This window comes from Dromaius novaehollandiae, chromosome 2 (genome assembly GCF_036370855.1).
Source record: "Dromaius novaehollandiae isolate bDroNov1 chromosome 2, bDroNov1.hap1, whole genome shotgun sequence".
In the NCBI taxonomy this organism is placed as follows: Eukaryota; Metazoa; Chordata; class Aves; order Casuariiformes; family Dromaiidae; genus Dromaius; species Dromaius novaehollandiae.
Genome location: NC_088099.1, coordinates 119,967,944 through 119,992,273, shown reverse-complemented (window position 1 = coordinate 119,992,273; position 24,330 = coordinate 119,967,944). Strand labels below are relative to the sequence as shown.

The window sequence follows — 24,330 nt, the reverse complement described above, 5'->3', positions numbered from 1 at the left end:
TAATACCAAACAACTCAGATTTATGTTTAAATGAATCCTTACAAGAATGCAAAACACCTGCTTGCAAGATACTAAGAATCAGTTCCACAGCATGCAGAAGTAAAAAACAAACCATAAAATATGCAACTTACACTGTAAAACTCAAATAAGAAGAGAAATACAGAACACTACAAAGGGGCAAAATGGGGAGGGGGGGAGATACCAAGGAGTTTTATAATGCAATAACAACAACCAATAACTTCTGTTCAATTCAACTCTCAACCTTAAAAATCAGTAGGCGTATTGCTTCTATCTGTCATTATGTCCAAAAGCCACTGGTTTTGTGTGGAAAGCTTTTGAGCAATCTTATTTCTACTAGTATTAGTCATTCCACCATAAAAAAGACAGAATAGTCTTAATGTGTTAATAATTTTATTTTTCTACACAATCAATAAAATTAACCATTAAAAGTACCCTTATTTATTTTGAAGTATTTCACCTCCTTACACATCTCTCAGTAACCAGTTTAAACAAAGATTAGAATTGATAAATATTGCAACACATGTACAGAGGTAGAAAGGGATATGAGATAGAAACATTCTAATAAAATGATCAGTTATCAATGGCTACAAATAGGCTGATCAGTTCTGTAACAAGAAGAATGATTGTTCTTTTGGCCAAATATTACCCCCTATACTTGGCTAACTGAACAGACAGCAACTAATCTTCATTTCTAGTTTTCACAGACAACACAGGACCTCTCTGTAACCATCTGCAGCTTGAGGCCTTTATGATGATGCAAATCAACATTTAGTTAGTGTGTGTGTGTATAAAAATAATCTCAATATGGCCTACAGTCCCATTAACAGTGTTTCTGTATTCATTCTCACAAACATTTAATTTATATATGCAAACAAATACAATCTTTAAACCAGTCACTGCCAGCTAAGCAAATAAGTGAAAGAAATTCATGAACAAGCAAAGCTGCCATCTATGCAAGCATAAATTTATTCAAAAATTCCTGCAAAAACCTACAGCTTGCATCCTTAAGGCCACATACAAAAAAGCTTTTCCTGAGTCTGGCAGAGAGCTCGAGAGTGATTTTGTTTGATTTCCTTCATTGTCTCATCAGGGAACACTATTTAAACAGTTAAGGAACTACCTCACAATAAATCACACATGCTGCATCATGATAGTGCAACTGCCAAAGGAAACCATAGCTATCATAATGTAAACACTGTACATTTAGAAAAGAAAGTGATGATCAGACTAAGGTGCTTACTGGCACAACAGAAGAATATAACTCACCTGTTCTTTTGTGCAGTATGTATTTGCCCTCAAAGTTACCAGGGAGCCTGAGCAATGTACAGCTTATTTACTTCTGTAGCAGCACTTTCTATCCACTACTCATTAATAAGAATACTGCTGCTGCATCACTTCCTGGAAAATAAATCCTAGGAGCCCAGTTTTACAGAAAAAGTTTAACATAGGCTTAGAACTTGATCTTTGTGCTAAGAAGTTCCAAAATTCAGTAAAATTACATTTGGAATGCTTCTGAGAAAAACGCAGAAAAGTTCAAATATTTATTCCTCTGAGTATTCTCTACCTTTCAAACAACTAAAAAAAATAAACATGTTAAAATATTAATCACTTTTGTGTGGGATATGTTGTTTTACATAATGACCAATGGCAATTGCATCATTTTTCTAAAATGCAGTATACCAAATCCTGGGCAGCATGTGAAATATTGAACACAATAATATACAACTCCATTAGTTGAATATTCCATCTTCTATAATCCATATCTGTAACCTCCTATGTCTCTCAAGTGCTTTGAGATCTTTGTAAGTTTTCCTTAATCATCAGGCTCAGTAAATGTTTTAGAGTCATTCCTTGATAATTAAAGTTTCAATCATCTCCAGGGACTGTGACAATGGCTGGAATATGAATTTCTACTTAGTGTTAATCCTTAAAATAAATGTATTATAATTATATAAGGTTTCAGAGAATAAAGTGAAGGAATTATAAATTCCCAAGAATCACCAAATACTACATTGTAGGGTTTTTTGGGTTTTGCTGCTTTTTTTTTTTAAGCTCTCCAGTTTGCAAATTTACACTTATAATTCCTTCAACTGCCAGCACTCATGCCTCTGACATTATACAAAGGCAAAAAAAGTTTAATCCATAAAACATGTAATATAAAGAACTACATAAAGAGGATTATTAAATCTGAAATCAAGAAATGTAAAATTATGGTTCTTATATTAGCAACAGAAAGAAAAAACCACTAACTATAAAGCTTCCTGAGCCAAGATGGGTTTCCCCACAGAGCTGTTCTGAAATCTATGGAGTCTCTTATTCTCAGCCAGCACTATAAATTTGTGAAGCTTTCAGAGCCATGCTCAGAATTAAGGGAGAATCTGGCAAACAGTATGTAAAGTTAGAGCGCGACAGTTTATACTGGAGAACACTACATGAAAATTAAGGCCTTCAGAGCTCTTTATTTTATAGTTTTGTTTTTATACTGGTATTTTCAACTACACTTGCATTCATTATGTATAGCTATTCCTAAAGAACTTGAACTTTTCCACGAGAATTTCTCTAATGTTCAACTAACTGGAATACATGTATGCTTAAGCAAAAGGCTTTAAAACATTCCCACTGAGTAAAGACCAATACTTCTCAGATAGTGACAACAGCTTGCTTGTGACAGTGTAATTCCCTAGACGCATCATTGCATCAACACGTTGCAACAAAGACACTTCATACTGGAACTTTAAAGTACTTCCAATAAATAAATAAATCACAAAAAGATGCCAGCAAAACCTGATCTGCCACAGAAGATAATCTGGAAAGCCTGCCCTGCTGTTTTGTTACTCTTGCTATCTCCATCACAATATTAAGTTGTTTTCATGAGAACTGGCTGCAAACCCAACCACAGAATGAGTGGCACTATCAAGCTAGAGATTAGCGTTTGCAATTATGATATTGAGGTGAAGGGTTTGAACATACTGTTTTTGTGCTTCCAGTTTTTGTTGTTTTTGTTAATGTAAACGCTCTAGAAATATTCTGATCTGACAAAAGCAGCAGCTAGAAGTTGTTTGAAGCACTCATCACCATCTCAGATTATCAAAGATTCTCAAACAAAAAACTCAGTGAGGGGGAAAAAAAAAAAAAAAGGCACAAAGCTGCTGCAGTTATTGAAGAATACCACTCTGCAACAGTATTCAAAAACAATTTCAGGGAACACACTCTGCTTGGGTCAGAGCTCACTACAGCAACAGAAAATATCATGTTTGACCTCTTTAAGGCAAAAGCAATTACTTGAGGAAATTACTGAAGATCATTAACTGTATGGACAATGCCTAAAATGAAAAGGGGTAGATAAATGCTATGTACTCAGTAAATTGAATATTCAGATTTTAGCTTGACAAGCAAAACTGAAATAGCTATTTATGCCACAAGAAATGCGTAAGTGACCAAAAGCACTTCCTTTTAGCACAGAGCTACAAATATATCAAGTGGCAGAAAAAGAATTTCAAAGTGTTATTAATTCAGATACAAGTAATGGAAGAGCTGATTTGGCACATGAACTTGAAAGGAGGAAGAAGTTAATCTTTTCTTCTTACTTACCTTTCCATATATCTATATCCTTAGTCACAATTTGCAAAGTTTGTTCACATCAGCAAAACAAAGTACCAAGAAAAAATAAAAGTCAGAAGGATGAAAACATGCAGTACCTCTAGTCGCTGTATCCTCCCCTTGAAGAACATGAACAGAGAAGAATTCGGATAAGCAGATTCTTTTTTTGCAAGAATCTCTTTTGCCTCTTTCAATCCTGCCTTGTTATCACTGCCATCAAGAGCAAAAAAGGGACGAACAACTGTATGGTACCACAACAAAGCTAATCTACAAGAAACAGAAGAATAAAGATTACAGCTCATAAATAGAAGTTTAAGAAGTTCATGCTCTAGACAGGCAAATTTTAAAATGGCTCTGCAAAACAAAGCAGGGTATGAGTCTTTTCACAAGCTGCCTTTAAACAAACATATCATTGTAATACATCAATGTTTCTTAAACTGCACCTGAGCATACAACTCAATGTACATTACCCAAAGGTAAAGTTCAATCAAGCTCACAGCATCAAAGCATCATATAAACTGAGTCTTTAAAAGTCTACAGGATTAAAAATAAATAAATAAAAAGGAAAATTGAAAAAGAAAAACCTGCAGGAAAACTTAAAAAATGAACTGTTCATTTAAAAAAAAAAAACAAACAAACAAAACACCACCAACACACAAAGTCCCTGTAAAACAGAAACACATCTGATGTTCAGAACAGCAGACATCTACATGACCTACATCACTCCTGCAAACAAGGGCAGTGCATAAAGATGTCCAAGGCCATCTGAAGCAGGGAACACCCCAAATTAATGGCATTCCTCTCACCCAGAAGGGGAAACAAGGAAATCAACAGGAACATTGAATCTTAAGCCTGTTTAACCAATCAGAAATTTGATTCTTCTGTTCCTACAGAGGAGATTTTAGCTCTGCAGTCAACATTTCAGAAGCAGCACTGGACAGAATTTACTGTAGATGCATAATAAAAGTATTAATTTGTGGAGAATAGAATAATATACAGCCTTCATAAATGGGTTTAGATTAAGTCTGGCTTACCCTTCACTCAATAAAAGGACCAGAATGCAGTATGAAGGCTTGGGAAAAAGAGTACACAAAGAACGCTCCTCTAAAAAGATCAAAAAGACTGTGTAAGGGAACACTCCATTATTCTTAGATACTAAAATTAAAAATAAACTGAAAAAAGATCATTGGATGATAATAAGGATAAATGACTAAGTGACATCAATGACTCTCATGACATTCTCCTCTATGAAAGGGTATACTATTTAATAACTCATAGGTAAGTTTATTGAGCCCTCATGGGGTGCTTTTATTTACTCTACTGGCACATAGATTACTAGACATTACAATAGCAGATACTGAAGAATATAGCACAATTCTCACACAAACTCAAAAGATACCTGAATAACTAATTACAGTAAGATCCTATACACTACCAAATGATGAATTTAATAAACTGTGGCATGTTAAACACTAAATTACAAGTTTATTTTACCTGATGTTGGTTTCTTTAAAGCAACATGACTTTTTTGGTTTTGATTTTTTCCATTCACTTACTTTCAGAACTAAGTTATCTACCAAAGCATTTCAATATAGCTACTCACGTAGCTAAAGGGGCCTTCATGTCCTTACTTTCACTTGCATACATCAGTGAGGAAAGCCCCTGTAGGCGGTCTCCAGGAAAACCCAGCAGGTTGATGATTTTGAGCAGGTTTGGGGGCACCATGGATATGCAAAGATGAAAAAGTCCATATCCAAAGCTAACAGCACCTTTCAGTCTGTTTAGCGAATCCTCCGTTACACCTTCTGCAGCAATATGATTATCATTTGCAGCATCAGAAGTCAAGGATTCCTGAGTTGTTTTCTTCTGATATATTTCCTGAAGTGTATTAATGTCCATATAGCACTTATTGTAAATTTTCCAGGCTTTTCGGAGGATCCACCCACCTTTTATGTATGCTAAAGATCAAGGAAAAAAACATATCAAGGACATGTTTCTAAAGTGTAACACAATATTTCACAAATCCTAGGATGCTCTCTCATTTACATTAAATCAACCAACTATATAAAGGATTTTGTAACAATAGCTACTTCTGTCTGTCATATTGAGCATTACAAGCTTAAGTGTTTTTCAAACACAGACTTTTAAAAAGTATGCAACACAAAGGCATTTCCCTTCTGTTATGTGGCAATACAACTGTCATAAAAGAGTAGAGAAACCAAAACACCTTAAAGCTGAATTCCACTCCACTATAGAGTGAGGATGAAGTGACTGCCTGGCAAACTGAAAGAAGCAAAAAGAAATTTTACCTTTAAGCACAATGTTGTTAAAAGAACATCAATGTAAAAAACTACCTAAGAAAACCCCCGTTCCTTTGGGGTAGATAGTAAGATCTTCCACAGTTAATACGAGTAAAAAAAAAAAATACAATATTGAATAAAATGTTTCGCAATTAAAAAAAAAAACAGGCAGAAGAAAAATAAAAGAATGCATAAAATTCAGATTTTTAACACGTTCAGGTGCTTAACTGCCTCAATTTCAAATGCAAGCTGAGTACCTAAATTTCCTTAAAAATCTGAGTTTGAGCATTTTCAGTTGGTTTAAACAAGATCTATGTTTACAGAAGAGATGTATTAAAAGTACATTAAAGACGGCAGAAGGGTTAAAAAAAGGCATGACATCAGAAGATAAAGCTGTCCAATTTGTCTGTTTATGCAGCAGCCATCTTGGTAATAGGACCTCTTTGGACAGGGATAAAAATGGTAAACAAAGTAAATGCAGAATGTAATTGCACAAATTAATTGTAAGAAGCAGACAACAGCATTTTGTGCTACAGCCTTGACAGTTAGGAGTTAAAAGCAGTTAAAAAGACTAAAAAATAAAAAAAAGCATGGATGTAGCAACAGTGTTCTAAACAGATCACCAAATTTGCAAAGATTACTGTCATAACTGGAGCCAGAATTAGAAAATAAACACATGTGGTGTGTCAAAAAAAGCAAAAATGCTATCAATATCAAACCACTCTGTATACCTGCTTGACATGTCTTTGACAAGCTCCTTCCAATTACAAAAAAGGAATTCCTAAAGAAAGTACCATCATTGACCAGTATAACCTTTTTTAGATTCTTTTTATATGCAGAGATGAAGCCATTTTGACAGTCTTAAGAAATCACAGCAAGAAAAGCTGCAAGATTTGTATTCTCAGTTGTGGCAGAAGGGTTAAACTTGTTGCCAACATGAGCTGAATCTATTTAAAAAAATGAATACCAAACTCAATATAGAGCATTCAATTACCTGTTAAAATAAAAAATGCAAACCCCTGCCAGGATTCGGCTTTAGTATAAAGCTAATGTTACTTAAATTTTCAGCAATCGAGTCACTTTTTGGCTGCACAAAGCATGTTAAAGTTACGTGGTTCACCACAAGATGAATGCTCGTACAACTACACAGAGCAATACAACAGACAAATAATAAGGAAAAATCCACTTTTTACTTACCCTACAGACTGTTTCTGTTAATAGCTTTGATAAACTATTGCATTCTGATGCATGAATCAAATGGAAGAGATAGGATACAAAAAAATAAACCCCACAGTCTGAGACTTTACTTTCATCAGTGTGCTGCCATTAACAGTTCGCTAACAAAGTAGAACCCTAACAGACTTGATATACTAAGATAAAATAATCTAATGAATTAAAATAACGAATTCCTGACTTTATAAACATAAAAATTTCACAATAAAGCCCAGTCACTGAGCTGAGATTTCCTATCACGAACTTCTGAAACTCGTTGTCAGACCAATGACAGCAGTGTTTATAAACACAAAGAAAGGGTAGTTCAATACTGATGTTGGAAGATAACTTTAAGTTGCTGTATTATGAACTTTATGATAAAGCTATTGCTATTACATCCATGAGGGTGCAGAAAAAAAAAATCTAAAATGTGTTAGCCCACTATGCTATTAAAAGCCATGTAAGAAAGCAGCTTGGGCACTGTCATATGCTTCTTGCCAAACTGTCCCAGGAAGAAAAACACGAGAATTTTTTCTACTCATCCACTTATCAGCAAAATCTGCCTCTGAACAACACAGTTATTTGAAATGACACTCATTTCAATGATCTGGTTGCTATTTCTGTACAGAAACGTGATCATAAAAACCAAGATGTTTATACATAATCAGAACAGCAATATAGTCAAAAAATTGACTAAAATAACAGACCCAACAGTTCAGCAAAATGGTGTCACAATGGCAGCAACTAACAGTCACAGAGGCGGCATTTAATCTCTTGGAAATCTGAACTAAAGATTTTGAGGATGTTTTACTCAGTAGAGAAACATAAATACGCTGCATGTTCTGCAGTACTCTGCTAACCACTGTAGTTCTCTGAGCAGCAGAGAAGAAAAAAAGGGGACAGACACCATAGTCAGTAACTGCTTTGGATGCTGTAATGCAGCTAGAGAATACATACTGAAATGACAAAATAGCTTAGAGAGAAGAGGAAAAAAGAAACCATAAACGAATGAAAATCCAGAGCGGAGAAAAAGAAAACCCTACCTTCTTACACACTGGTATAGCAGACAAAAATACTCCCTGAATTTCTGTTAACTAGAACTAAGTATATTCTTGATGTCCTGGCTTAGAAGAAACCAAGTCTGCATATCACACAGAAAGCATTATGTCCTTGACTGAAGATCTTAGTATTACTTTAACGATAATCTGGGTATTATTTCTCTGGTTTCTTCCAGCTGATCAGCAGGGTTTTCACTGACAATCTGCTCTGACTGCCATCACTTGGTCTTGGTTAATAGTGGTTAGTAGTTGGGAACATGCTTCTGTAGCATATGACCTTGACTACTTTTTATACAAGCTCATTGGGTGAAGGAATGTTTCTAGATTATGCAGGAGAACTAGTAATGCAAAAGAAACTTAAAAAAACAGCTCTGCACCTGAGACAAGGAAGTTTGTTTTCCACAAATCACAATTAACCTCTTTGGCATGCAAGGACACGTTTAGGTGACCAGAGAATAAGAACTGATTCAGCTCATCCATCTTCAACACATTTCACTAAAATTACTCTTGCTGGCAGTTTGTCATCCCCCTGAGTTGTCACTAACATTCTGCATAGGAGACAGTAGGCTTCAGCTGTTGATAACTTCTTTATCTTGCAGGCCGCATGAGGTACACAGATGCTACTCATCTTGGTACCAACTCCTGCAATGCCTCTATGGGAACATGCAAAAGATTTCAACCTAAGAACCAGCTGAATATGATTACTAGCATGCAAAAAGTGGAAAGCTGTAGTTTGTAGCAATCCAACTCACCTTATGATTCTTCTGTGTACACAAAGGTGGAACAATACCTCTGCAAGCACGTGAATCTTGGAAAACCTATCCCTTGTTTCAAATGGAACTGCGGATTTTCTTACAAAGCAATCATCTTTACTGATGTTAATAATCATTGTGCCACTTTACTATCAAGCTTTACTACACACATATCATGCAAAAAGCAAACATTAAAGCCACAGCACACCTGATAATTCCTGTTTTACGAATGACAGCACAGCCAAGTAGACTTGACAGTCAGCTACAATTATTTGTCTTTGCAGTCGATCAATCATAGATACAGTGGATTTTCGTCCATCAACCTGTATGAGATATAAAAACAGAGAAGAGGGGGAAAAAGTTATTTTAACATCAAACTGAAATCTTATCTTTGTGCAACACTTTATACAGTTGAATTAGTAATTTTTCCATTGCAATTGTTGGTATTTTTAGTTTCCAAGTAATACTGCTTTTACCTAAACTGGATGAACAATTTGTATGAAAACATATGAAATCCATAGGTTTTTACATCCTTTTTTTAACTTGATCATTCTGAGCAGGACATGTGGCAAGATCTGCTTCATTTAGTACAACTTTTTCTTGTAATTGCTTTCTAAAATGCTTAAACTGCATTCCTTGAAGACTGCATAAATAATACAGAATACTATTTTAAAAGATACTAAGTTAACAAATACAAAATTAGCTGCGAGGGGAAGTACTGTTATTAAATTAACTCAGCATTCTTAAGGACTAAACTATACGGAATGTTGTTTGATAGCACCTCAAACAAGTTCCTACTTAGTAAGCAGGAAAACCTTACATATGTGCGGTCAGCTTTGTTTTTTTGTTTTAAGATTTCACAAACACTCAGAACACATTTAAACATCATATAGTTATTAATACATGCATTAACTATGAAACTAATGTGTTAGATATGAAGAACACAGAAAGGGCTATATAGAGTGTGGCAGGAAAAACATAGCACCTCTTAAGAACATGCAATTAAGTATGTCAGGTTCAATGCTTTCTATCAAGTAAACTAAATATCAAGGAGAAACAGTTTTTCCTTTTTCTGCTGTAGATCTACCATGTCACACTGGGAAAGCCACTCAACATTTTTATGCCACTACTGTCTTTACTATTTCTCAGTCTGCATCCTTTATTCTTCATTGATTATTTAGAATGAAAATTCTAAAATAGGAAGAAAAATTCCCTAGGAATTTGCCTGGCACATAGCACAATGCAGTCTCAGTCTCATGACTTCTGAACATTACTACAGCATATATAAATTTAAATGACCCTAATTAGCCAGATTAAAAGTGTCCTGAAATAATTCTAGTATATCACTAATTTGTGGTGTTAAGAAAAGTATTAGCAGTATCAAACAACCTACTGCTTTAGAAGAAGAATTGTCTGAATCTATCTTACTATACTTAAGAAATTTAAGCAAAATATTCAGCTGGAGTTGGTTTCACAACTGTTCTCCACACACCAAAATCGTCTAGTCAAAATACCAAGAGGGCAGAAAGAAGATTTCCCGAAATATTTTTTCCAGTACACGACTCCGTATTTTACAAATAATGCTCTTACATTCTTTTTAATTTTATTCTTGATTGTTTCAATAACTCCAGCTTCTTCACTCTCACAAAGCTTTTCTGTAGCCTTCAAGTCATCACATGCCAGTTGCATTTTCTCTTCTTCAAATGTCATCATGGCATTCTTCCAAAAACAGAACACAGATTTGAGTGATAAAAACCACAAACAAACATAAACCTGTTATTTCTACAAAAGCTACAGGCAAGTGGTTTTCATATAAGTTTGGCAATAAAACTGCTACTACTTTTTTTGTTTTTAAACATGTCTTAATACATACACACACAGCAGTATACGTACTTTTATACAGGGGAAAAAAACCCAGAGATTTAAGAATGCCTTTCCAAAATTTCAAAAGACTGAAATCAGAACATATTAACTAAGTCCTGTCCCCTTCTCTTAACAAAACTTAACATGCAGTCAAACTGAATATGCTGTCATATTACATTAAGCAAAAAAAAAAAAAAATTCCTTTTATGAATGTAAGACATGATTTGCATCTGTGCAGATACTGCTTTTATTTAATTCATCTGCATAAATAATAGGCCTACAAAGTCAGGAACAATTAACAACTGTTGCATTGAAAGAAATAGTGTGCAGAATTCCTACAAGTTTGAAAAAAGAAAATGCACCAGATGCAAACTCCTGTTTAACCCATTTAGACAGAATTTTAGAACAACTTTTTTTCCTGACGCTTTATTTAATGAAAAGTCTGAATGACACAGGCACATGAAGTGCTGCAGCTATCTTTAGAACAGTAGCTAAGTAGCTAAGCAGAAGCTGTTCAAGATCCACTGATGCTGCACTGTGGTGTTACACTGGTTCAGCACATCAATTCAGATAAGCAAGCCTGAGTGAGTCTCTCTCCTTCCTCCTCTCTGTTCCATTGGCTTAAAGCAACTGTATGCCGCAGGAGGTTTCCCAGCCAATATACCTTTCTACATTGCATAGCCTACAGATGCTAGAAAGAATTCAAATTAATTTAATTTACAACATATGAATTTCTGACATATTATAATAAATTCTGACTTTAAGAAGGGTATTACCATAGAGAATTTCTGGTGCAACATAAGATTAAGCAGCAAAGTCAGAATAAGGACAGCCTATAAAAACAAGATCTGAATGTCTTCCAATACATCAACTCATTTTTTTTGGTTTTTTGTTTTTTTTTTGGGGGGGGGGGGGTTTAACACCAGATGTCTTCATTTTTCCTATGAAAGCATTAGCAGAACTAAGATGTTTTCATTATGACTCTTTAATCAGTCAATATTCTCAGTTCTCATATATTCAAAAAGGCAGCAACACAAATGGACTTAAGATTAACAACCTTCACCCTGCCGTATTGCTGAAGAAGTCTTCAATACCAACAGCCATTAAGAAAACGGTATTTATAAGCGTTATTTTAATGCCATATCTACTGCTCATTGAAGAAAGCTTTTTATGGCTTTTTTAATGGAACACAGATATTTCATACATTTAAGAAGGTGAATCACAGAACCTTTGCTTTCTATTTAAACCACATGAGCAAACAAGCTTTATATAACAATTATTTGTTTTCTAGCTATATTTAATCTAAAACTTTGAAAAAAAATAAGTCTCATTAAAAACAAAAAGATTAAAAGCATCCACCATTGTGAACACATTCATGCACAAACATTAACTACAAGAGAAAAGATACGTACTCTCTGTATCTACTCACCAAAAAACTGACAAAACTGGCTCCAAAACTCATTAATGGGCTATGGTTTCTGTCAAGAGAACAAAATAGCACATAATTGCACAATGGCATATTGGCACATAACACCAATATTATATTACTTGATTTTAAATCATGATTATACACCTGTAAATAAATGCTATTTTTTTTTATATTGAGTTACAAACAACTACTGTATCATTCTGCAAAATAGAATGGAAACAGGAAGCCAAAAGCATCATTGATTTTGCTAAGACTTGAATATACCTTTACAAAAAATTAAATTTTCAAGCATCAAACAGTAGAAATTTTAAGAGAAAACACTGCCATCAAAATACACTTACTGCACAATCAAAGAAAATTTTAAAACTGCCGAAATTTCAAAATCCACTAATTCTACTCTTCTCTATCAATTGTCACCATAATTCTGACCTACCAGACAAATGTTAACTGCCAGCCCTGTTCCCACGAAATGAAGTTAACCTACCTAAAACCGTGGAGGGGGGACCCACAAAATAAATTGCTAGAAATATGAAGTTCTATTCTTACAGTTCTTTAGTGGCTTTGTTTCAAGCCTGGAGTACAAATCTTACTATACAATATGGAACAGTTTAAATGTGTTTTACCTTTTCTGTTTGCAAAGATTTCCACCAAAAGGATGAAAAGCAACTCCTGGACCAAAAATGTAGGCAACCAATATCTTGGTAATACATGGGACAAGTTTCAAGCTTCAGGACTACTGCAGTCACACAGACCATGAGGCTGTAGTCAAGTCAGATACATCACACTAAAAAACTGTTTTCAGGATCTCATTGTATCTACCATTCAGCTTTAGAAAATCATTGACTGACAGTTTATATATCCATGTATAAATACCAGAAGAAAAAGTAATATATGAACACTAACTTCTTTTCTAGGTTTTAGGAAGAGGTTACATTTACACTATAAGTACACATATTGCTACAGTACAGTACTTAGGCTGTTTCTAAATTACTTTAGTCTGTTGCTTGCAGAATTAGAGTTTAAACTGGGACATGCATTTTAACAAAACCTAGAAAAAGCAATATATTATTTATTACAACACACATTTCCACTAGTAGAGCTATAATAGAATACACAGAATTCTTTTGAAAAGGTAGTCATTAATATCTCCCCTTCATTTTCTCACTTTTTGATTTAGCATACATAGACAAAAAGTGAGGAAAAGAACAAGAAAAAACACAGGTACATTAAACAAGGAAAATTAGACCTGAAAATCCTTCCCTTTCTATCTACACTGCTCATTTCTAGATATGCATATAAATGTAAAAATCAACTTAAAATTTTGCCATTATTTTTTCAAAAAAAAAAATTAAATATTTTCCTCTTTGTTGGCAGGCCTAAAAGAAAAGCTGCCAGTAAATGCCTCTGCTACTCAGTATCTGGACCATTCTCTACCAACAGCTGTGTTATAAAGACAGGTAGAAATCAGCCACATGAGCCGCATTTGCTGCATCTGGCACTTTCGGTATGAACTCTGACCGCAGAGGGTACATCCCTGTCTCACAATCCACCTTTCAACTCATGAGGCCCCCGTTGCATGCTCTTACCACCCTGCTGTGCAGCACGTAACCTCCACCACAGTTTTCAAGGGCACTTACTATATCAGCACTCTGCAGATCTAAAACAGCAAAACAGGTCCCTACAGGACATTTTGACATTTATGTCCTTATGGATGAAGCTGCACCTACATCATGCTTTCAAGAAAGCTCAAAGGTAAGCTGAACGTTTCACTTTTGAGCTTCGAGGGTGTGAGAGAGTAAGTTAGTTAGTTATACAATTTTCTGTTTGTTTTTTATAAATGAGATGTCAAAGTAGTCCTTATTTAGCATCACAAAGCAATCAATCTTTCATACTGAAATCCACTCAGAAGAGAGAATTTCCCGAGTTTGACGAAGGGAGAAAGATTATTTTTCCAAGTGAATTACAAGTAGTCAACCATGACAGTTTTTGGATATAACCAGAAAGAATATAGGACACAACAAATACTTAATAAAGCTTGCATCTCTCACTAAAAATCTTTAGAACACATTTTGAATGTTAAATTTCTATCCGTAATGAAAAATTTTACTTCAGTAGTAGACCTATATCTAAAGAGGTTATTCTAATGCAGTGATTTTAAATTTGAGCATCTGAACACCTGTAAAAACTTATCTGTAAAATAGGTGAGAAAAACCATCTCTCACTAAAAGTTTGTACAACAGGACCCAAGATTTCATTTGTTTTTGAAGCACTGCGTTAGCAAATCAAATACGCTTAGCAACATATAGATTTCATTCCCCGAAAAGCGAGCATCCAGACATTCCTTAGGACTTGGCAAGGTAGATATCAGTTTTATCAGCAAAACATAAATGCAAACTAAATTTTGTGGAATTACAGAACAAGTAGTAAAAATGGTGCATATGAAAGTATTTTAGATTCTAGATCTTTTTTCATTTTCTGTGTATTTATAAAAAAGATCCTTTTATTACAGAAATAGGTAAGCTATTAAAGCTTTAAAAAATTGAAACGTATTAGCATTACAAGTAAAGTGATTCCCCATCTGTGGGAATAATATTTTCAAATAGAGTAACTTGAATAACTGCCATATTTGAGAGTGAGACCCCTAAAAAGAAACAATCAATAACACAGTTAAGAATGAAACAGCATAATCTCTCATTCAGCAGCTCAATATATACATTAATTTGGATGTGGCATTCAAGCATCATTTTACAAAAATGTATTTTTCTTTTCTCTTCAGGACTTAAAAACCTGCTCTTAAGTGCATACATTTATCTGTGAAGGTATCAACATTTAAATAAACATCTTGAAAGCCTGTGGATTTCTTTTTGGTAATATTTTAATATTATGTTAAAGGCAGATGGCTAGTTACAGTTGGGTCAACTCTTCTTCCAAGATCCCAAAAGATAAAGCATTTTTCATTACTTTCAATAAACACTTATCTAAGTATAAGCACTGAGAAGTTTCTTCCACAAATATTCACCTTGTAAACTGATTTGTCATAATGGCTTCCTCACCTGCACTTTGACACCCACAACTAGACTGCCTTTACAGTTCTTCCCCTATCAAAGAGGAAACAAACAAAAAAACCCCACACCCATGAGAGCCACATCACTCTGCTCTGAAATTATCACTAGCTATAATACATCAGGTGGAATGTTGCAGATTGAGTGACTGAAATCTAAAAAGACTTCCTATAAAAAGTGTTGTCATTAAGCACACATGTACTGCTTTATCACCCTGAAGCAAGAAAACACCATATTTAACATTATCTGGGAAACGCTTCTGTTGAGACCCTGAAGTCTGGCAAACAAAACATAAAACCTCTACTCCCTCAGACTTTTTGGATGTGTCATCAATAAATGAGTTAAGGTATGCTTCTATCATATTCCTATGCAGTCACTGGGTAGGAACTACAGCTTGATGGAAAAATCATTTCTTAATGTAATTCTAGCATTTAAAATCCATTTTAAATAACAATTGCATTTACTGCTCAAGCTTTCTGGATAGTATGTAAAATGATAAATTCTTTGATAGCTCAGTCTTACCTTCTCAAGAGCTGTAGAGAAGTTTGTAATGGCATAGTAGAGACTCAGTAACCACCACCAAGGTATGACTAAAGCTGAAAGTAAGTTTCTGAAAAAAGCCCAGTTCCATGATGATACCCCTCAGTACAAGCTCATTATCAATGTCTGCTGAAGCAACCTTCAGCATCAGACATGATTCTACATTTCTTGCCAGAATCCAAAGAGTTGTTAAAAAAAATATATTAAAAAAAAGAGAGCGGCAGCACTTGAGACAATACTAACAGTGAAACAGTAGCCACATCGATGTTGACAGGATTTATGCTATTGACCACAAAAGAACCTTTGGACACTGCACTACCCAAGCTATCTTCGCCACTTCAAAACAATAGACTCTATTAAAGAGAAGAAGAAAAAAAAAAGATTTTTAATTAGCCCAAAGATAAAGAAAAGTTTAGCATCAGGGCCAAGTAAGTCCCACATTGAGACCGCTGAACTACATTCTCTCTCAGAAATCTATGCATAATACAGCAGGATTCTCTAAATTATCTTTGTATCTTCTTCTCAAACTATCTCAAAATATCTTCCACTCATATGCCACAGTCAAACTTTTGAGGGTCCTAACTGAGGATAATAGATTACTATATATTTAAATCCACCCCAATCTGGAACAGCATTTAAGCATGAGGTGTACATCATCAGTTTGCTTAACTACTGTCCTCAATGCCTTCATGAATGGAGATGCTAACCAGCAATACAAGCAACTTGAAACCACTTAGGCCTTAAAAATATTAAATCCCCAACTGCCACAACACTTTTGTTCTTATCTGTGTCAGCCTCTGGGTATTTATCCAGGATCTGGGCTTGCAGGGCAAACACCTTGTCTCTGAAAACTTTTGTGTTTGTATCCACCTTCTCAACCAGCTAAATATTTTGTGACCAGTTCAGTCACCAAAGGACGGTAATGCAATCAAATAAGATAAAAGAGTGATGCTGGTTGCTTGGTACATTGTAATACTTTTGCAGAGAGTGAATGATCAATAGCTTTTTAGATTTTTGTTATCACATCTTTCTGGTGTAAAACATTTGTACTATGCCAATATTCCAACCTTTGTCTGCTCAAATGCTTTCTGTGAATACTACCAATTAGTTTTGAGCTTTTTCTTTGCTCTAGAAAGGTATCAATATCAGTACTATAATACCAACCATTTTCCTTTACTCCATCTGTTACCATACTCAGACAATTACTCTATGGCTTCTAAAGGACAGCTTACAACATGTCTGCCATACTGAGCTTTCTACAGGAAAAGAAAGGCAAGGGAAGAGAGAAGGACAAGTTCTTTGATGTACCCGTGCAGTAGATAATTTACAGATATTATTTTATAATTCATTTTTAACACTGAATTAAAAATTAGAAGCATTAAAATGTGCCCATTATAGAAATTCAGAAATATCTTTGAATATATGTTCAAATATATATATTCATACGTATATTCAAAATATATTGAAATATATTATGAAAACAATACCAATATTGTTTTCTACCTCCATTATTCTCTCCAGATATATTTTGCAAAATATGATTTGCCTATCAAATTGGCAGTCACAAGATACTTTAATCAAAAATATGTTCTATTAATACAAATTCTACACAATACCACAATAAAACTTGGTACAATTTATTCAGAAAAATTAAGTTATGTATAACTAAACTTAAGTCATACACTCAAGTGCTCTGAAGCAGAACTTGCGTGCCTTAGAGCGCTTCTAGTTTCTCCAGTTGTATAAAATCAGTGTTATATGAGACACTGCTTCTCCCTGCAAACCCTAATTCATCTCATTTCATGCCTTATCTTTAAGATGATCATTTACTTTCAGAAGAAAGGCTTCCAAGCCCCTTTTTCATTCATGACAATAACATCCAGGAGTTTTAAACTTTGGTCTAATAAAGGTGGGATAATACAGCCTTATTTTAATCATTAAAAAACAGAACTGCAGCACATCAGAAGAAAAGTCAATTACTTCTTTTCCCTTTCTACCTCCATTTTCATGATAATATTTCGCTTCAGAAATACATAAGCTTCAAAAGCTACTACAGCCTAGCTCAGGTTTATTAAAGTAGTATAATTAACCCACCATTTCCTCCCCTCTTTTCCAGGCACTGCTACTTCAGCGACACTCCATTAAGAATTCCAGTCATCATACAGATGGTGATGCTCAAGTTTAAACAAAACAAGTTATTTTCCTCCAAGGTGGGAGAGTAAAGCATAACGAAAATTAAGACCTTCAGCAAGTTCACAGATAAATATAGAAGCAGCTACTGAGTATTTCAGAACAGGCAGAAACACACACACTTAAAGTGTCAAGGGATTTACTGCAAACACATACAAATCTTTTCATTATTCAATAGATTGTTCTAGAATACATTCTAAGTATGATCTATGAGGATACAAACATAAGGCATGCTCATACAACTACTCATTTCAGCCGATATTGATGTATGAAATAGCTAATGCAATATAAATGTGTTAAAGAATCACGCTATTAAGATACATTTTAATTGAGAACTTCAAATGTCAGAGGTGGTTTATAAGTCATAATTAGCTCAAATTTGTTTTAATTGCTGAATGAGTTCTAAAGATACACTGCTGCTTTTACTAGAAGCATCCAATCATAAGAGAAATGCAGGAACAAGAGAAAAAGGAATTCTGTGGCTCTTTTTACTTGATCTTGTTTTGTCCTTCCCTAAATTACCAGGAGATTGTTTAGCTCTAACTTCAGGCTGTTAAGTTTAGATGCACAACAATATCAAAACAGTGGGAATTATCAAAACACTGAAAAGCACTTCAAACTGCACCTGTACTTTGACAGGCAGTTACAGAGCTGAGACACAACCCAATTAGAGTAGACTACCTGATCAGTACTAACTGCCCAACTGCACGCTCTTAAAATCCACAGCAATTACAAAATTGATCAAAATCTTTTTCCACTGTAGGCTCAACTAACCTGACTGAAATTAGGGCAGGACAAAGTATAGCAGCTTAATTGACATCACGTAGCTTATTGACACCTCTGAGCTCCTAAAGTATATTAAAACAAAAGAATACCCATCCTATCACAAAAGCCTGAAATAATTTACCAGAAATACTAGATCAAGCAACAGGTGTGCTAGTAAGAGTGGAAAGTCTTTACAATTTATCTTTCACAAGGCTACTTTCCTATATTTTAATATATGTTTACTAACACACCCCTTCTGCAGTGTCCAAACAGTGGAGAATCCTGTCATAAACTCAGATTTGTTTTGCTTTCAGACATCTTCCTATGGACTTCTAGCCATTGGATTTTGCTCCACATAGAGGCTGAGAGCTCTGTTTGCTCTCTACCCTTTCTACCATCTCTTTTGGCAACACCTATCTGTCCCAAAAGCCACAAAACCAGGTGTAACATTCAACTTGATTGTCTCTATAGATCACTACATCCACGTATTGAAGATTTAAACTGTATAACACCAAGTTTTTCTAGCCTATTCACATTAACTACAAAACTGATGCTGATTTTTTTTCTGCACATCCATTACTATAATGTGCTTCTAACCTTGAGAAATGAAATTTTATCTCACTAACATATATTTAGAATAGTGTCAGTAAAAATCACTTCCCTCATATATCACTTACCACTTCACTCCTTCCTATACATCCACCCAGCCACTGCTCTTCTCCCTCTACTGCTCCGATATACAGTAGCAAACATGGCTTTTATCAGGGCATTCATGACTTATTCTCACACCACCAATCAGGATGCCATCGTCCTTCTCCAGCTGACTCATATCAGTTCCCACCCTTCTATCCTTAACTTTAAAGAAGCTACTGAAACATTTATCAAGTCACTTAATTTTTGTTCTTAAGAGTCCTTTGCCAGGCTCTGTAAACAAGAATTTGCAACAAGGGTTAGACTGCTCATGCATGGGCCACAGTCTACCTGCTGGTCTTAATGTCACCTTGTATTCCTGTTATTTTCATCTGTTGCCTCACCTTATACTTGGATCGTAAGTATTTTGAGCCACAGACACCATTTTTATGTAGGAATGGTTCAAACACCTACCACAACAGGATATACTTATTACCAGACATATGAACTTCAGTAATGGAACAGAAATCCTGTTGCGGTACGTGTTTGAAGTCCACATTCTCCTTTCCCATAACAGATCATAGGGCATGTTTTCATACACTGACTCCATTCTTCAGCCTTTACACATTTTGTCTCAAAATCATGTCTTCTCAGCATCCTCTTTATTTTCGTCTTCAGAGAAGACATTATATACATCTTGCACTTCTCTTTATAATTGCACACAACCTAAAAATTTTAATCAAGTCTTCTCAAAAGAGTCATTCATGCAAAGAGTCGAACATTGCCCTGGTAGGAAGCAGAAGACTGTTGGATTCCTTACGAGATATCATCACCAGTCTTACATAGATGCTTTCTATTGTGAATCAATATCCAGCTAAAAAAACCTTTTGATTATCTCCCATCCTCCTATCCAGAGGAAGCTTTCAATCATTTCTGATTTGCAAATGGTGTTAAAAAGTGAAGAACCAGCAAAAGAGTCTTTTGATAGTTTCTTCTTTTTCCAATTACCTTTTGCAGACACAGAAGTAGTTCAAGAGTCCATGAAACTAGAAAGAAAACAGAGCACCAGCTCCATAGGCTTTTTTGATAGTGTTAGGGTGGTCCACCAAAATGATACTTCACAGGCTTATTTTGCGCTCCATTTCCAATGCCTGCATTCCAGCTTAACTTTCATTTCTCTTGCAGTTTTCAAAGGTACTCAAAATTTAAATCAATTAGAACTAGGATAGTTTTAGTATTGTTCAAACTGAACAGAGGGATTGACATTTGCAAATTTCAAGTATGAGTTAAACTCTGTGGTGACCTGACAAAGCTAAAAGCAAAGACAGTGGTGCTGTCTGTTGCAAATTTATGAAATTATTTTATCAGTTTGCATTTGATTCAGGTTCAGAAGGTTGTCACTACAAGTACATTGACGATCTAGATTTCTTCAAAAAAGTAAAGCTTATGCAGATGCCAATGCTACTCACAGATGATTTTTTCAAACCCTGATAACAATCGTGTATCAAGTGTAGTTTAACATAAAACAAGTCATGAGCCATACCTGATGAAAAACTAACTGGTTTACAGCAGTAGTCAATGCAGTCCCAACTACTTGAGCAATCTAGCACACAGCAGACACATCCAACTGTCTTCTTGAGGTTTTGAAAAGATACCTATAAGCTCTAAACCCTGAGACAACGGTATTTCATTAACTATACCTCTGCCCAGCACAGAAATGATGGCTCTATAGCCAATCAATTCAAAGTACCACCACTCTTCAAAGGCATGACTATACTGTTGTGGTTATACCTGTAAAAAACAGTTGCAATTTCTTTCCTACTTTCCTCAAGAGCTGAATTATGACCAGGTTTCAAACTGATTTTGGGTTCATAAGCCAGCTTTTTGGAAGATGTGGAAATGCAGAGTAGCAAAGAAAAAAGCAGATTCAACCTAATTTGGAATGACAGCTGTCTTTAGGCTCATCAAGATTGTCCATTTTCCCATAAGGGCAGCAGAATAGATTTGATTTTCATTTTCCACAAAATCACTCAAGGTGGAAAATGAAGAAGGAAAAAAAAAAAGGAAATGATGAAATGGAAAATGAAATGAAATGAAAAAGGAAATGAAAAAAAGGTAATAATAAAATAAGTAATAAAAAACAGAAGTAAAATAATAGCTTTTAAGGAACAATTTTAACATTTCAACTGAAGTGACAAAACTGAAGTTTTGCTGTGTAATTGAGTTTGCAAGTGATCTTTAGAGTCTTAGCTGGTTTCTGTAAGAGAACAATGCTGTATTCCTCCCTTCATTTCTACGAATCATTTGATGACCGTTAAACTTCTGAAGCAGAGCTAAACTACCTGTACAGGCAACGGTCTATAATTAACACTTTCTATACTAGAGGTCACATTTCAAGCACACACAGATAAAAACATACTCATTTAAGTCTGTATGTAAAGAAGCACTTATTAGTGTTTCTTAAGTCCTTTTAGGGAAGAACACATCCCAGACAAGCACTAAACAGAAAATTTTTGAGGAGAGGTGGGGCACAGTGGGAAGAAGGAATCGGACTTCCCACACATCTCTCTGAAGTCCTAATTAAATGCAATTAAGCAAACTGCTAAATCTTCTTTCCTACTTCTATGCGAGGCTCAAAACATACAGTTAACATGCAACTCAAAGGTGTACTAGTCAGCAAGAGGATCCCTACTACTGATTTAAGGATGGGGTAGACAGGGTTACAGACTTTCACAATATTAAAGAAAACTAAGACAACAATTATCAATTTGTGAATCATAAAACCACCCAATCCAATGAAGGAATTCAGAGCTTCTACACATAGGTAGCATTTAAAGGCCAACATTAAACATTACATAGAATTTAAAGGCACCTCTTAACAAAACAAAACAAACAAAAAAACCCAAAAACAACAGACACTTGGAGAAAGGTTAGATATGAGTTTATGTATTTCAGAAAAAAAAAAGTTGAGCAGCAAAGCTCAACCAATAACCAAGGGAACAATTCGCAGAAGATATCGCTATTCACACCCTTTACACTTAAGGGAGGACTAAATTGTATTTTGAAAATAGGAATCTTGGCAATTCTACTCCCCAGCATTACTATACAATATAAGAAGCATTACGTATTTAGACCACCTAGACTACTTCCAGATGCACAGCAGTGAGAGAAAGCAATGGCACAACACAACCAAGAGGGGAGGGAAGAAAACCCCATTAAGTGCTCCTTCACTGGCGCTTTAAAAATAAATAGGTTATGTCCTCTCTTCCTTGGATACGTAGAACTACTGATGACTCCAACAGACTCAAGGAATAACACAAATGGTGCAATTGCATATGAACATGAACTGCATATGAGGCATATGAGGAATGCAGAATCAGGACCTTGCTTACCACCTGCAATATCCCACTTATCTCTACATAACAGTATTACCCAGCAGAAATGCAGTACCGTGTAGCATAGCAGTACACAGCAAAGACAGAATGACGTGTTTAATTAAACATGCAAGTATACAGTTATCATTCCATTATTATTAAGAGAATGGAAGTAAGGTTTTCTTAATTTTTAACTCCCACTCCCTCCACTCCACCTCCAAACATCCTATTTATTTCCAGCTTTACCGTTTGTAAATAAAAAATTAAGCACGTTAAGTACACATCACTTACGAAGCCCTATTTTAAGTCGGTCGAGATCTTTTTTTAATCACACAGACAACAGCAGTGTAGTGCATATAAATTATTTAGGACATACGCGCAGTTATAGCCGCTCAGCTTGTGCGGAAGGCGTGAATTCCCCCCAGACAAGGAGGAAGGAGAGGAACAGCCAACCGTTCTCGCAGGACGGGCTTACACAACGGCATTAATACCACTTTTTTCTCAGTTCGCAAGCCTAGACAAAACGCAGGTAGAGATTACGAAGATCACCTCACAGCCCGAAGGGAACCACAGCGGCTCGCAAGGACCCTCTGCCGGCGCCCGTTTCGCCAGCCGAAGCCGGCGTTAGCGCACACACAAGCATCGCAGCCCCCCCCCCCCCCCCCAACGCCGTCAGGTGCACGTGCGTTGTCACTCGGCAGCGTTTGCGAAACGCCCCCGCGCCGCGGAGGGACAGGCCGGCCCCGACTCCGGCCCCTCCGGCGGGGCGGAAGGCGGCAGTTACTCCCCCATCCCGCCGCCAGCAGGAGCCCGGCGGGCAGACGCAGCCCCGCCGCGGGGAGGCGCCGCCGGGGCAGGTGTGCTGGGCCGCGGCGGTGAAGGCGGCAGCGGGCGGCGCGGGCTACCTGTACTTCTTGAAGAGCCGGTCGGACTCGCGGAAGCCGTTGTTCAGCAGCATGTTGATGCCGGCCAGCGCCAGCTCCGTGTCCTCGATGGGCAGCGGCGCCTCCCCGTCCTCCCGCCGCGCCGGCGGCTGCTCCGAGCCGGCCATGGTGAGGAGGAGACAGCGGGACCAGCCGGCTCGGTTCTGCGCTCCCACCCGCCGCCGCCGCTCGCGCGCAGGGAGGCGGAGGCGCCCCCGGCCGTGCCCGCCTCGCCTCGCCGCCCGCGCGGCGCCGCCGCAGCCGCCTCGCAACCGCGAACCCTCCGAAAGCGGCGGCGCCCGCCTCGCTGCCCCCAGCGCGCACGCGCCGCCGCGGCCGCGCATGCGCCGGAGGGGGCGGGGCCGCGCCGCGGGGCGAGGGGCGCAACGGCCGCGGGGCCGCGTGGGGGTGGGATGGGTCGGCGCGGCCTGAGAGGGGGCTGGAGGGGGCCCGGGGGGGTTGAGACAACCTTTCCCGTCGCTGCGGTGTGGGGGAGGAGGTGTTTGGGGCTCTCCGCGCCGGTGAGTGTGGGTAACGGCCGGCTGAGGGGGAGGATGGCGGTTGTCCTTCAAGGAGGAAGCCCACGGCCGCCCTCCCGTCCAGCCCGGGCC

The 24,330-nt window shown here is 36.9% G+C and overlaps 1 protein-coding gene across 2 annotated transcripts in view; it reads right to left on the bottom strand.

The window, feature by feature from the left end:
• TTC39C (tetratricopeptide repeat domain 39C) overlaps positions 1-24,069 on the bottom strand; it is a 37,417-nt gene extending 13,348 nt beyond the window's left edge. Inside the window, exons 1-7 of one of the 2 annotated variants that reach the window (XM_064507317.1) lie at positions 23,702-24,069; positions 23,173-23,310; positions 12,236-12,284; positions 10,534-10,662; positions 9,152-9,266; positions 5,225-5,579; positions 3,720-3,888 (exon numbers count right to left, since the gene is read on the bottom strand). In XM_064507317.1, coding sequence (XP_064363387.1) covers positions 3,720-3,888; positions 5,225-5,579; positions 9,152-9,266; positions 10,534-10,662; positions 12,236-12,268 — 801 coding nt within the window. In that variant the 5' untranslated portion in view covers positions 12,269-12,284; positions 23,173-23,310; positions 23,702-24,069. The remainder of the gene's footprint in view (positions 1-3,719; positions 3,889-5,224; positions 5,580-9,151; positions 9,267-10,533; positions 10,663-12,235; positions 12,285-23,172; positions 23,311-23,701) is intronic. The other variant, XM_064507316.1, reaches the window with a different exon arrangement.
• Positions 24,070-24,330: the final 261 nt, after the last annotated feature.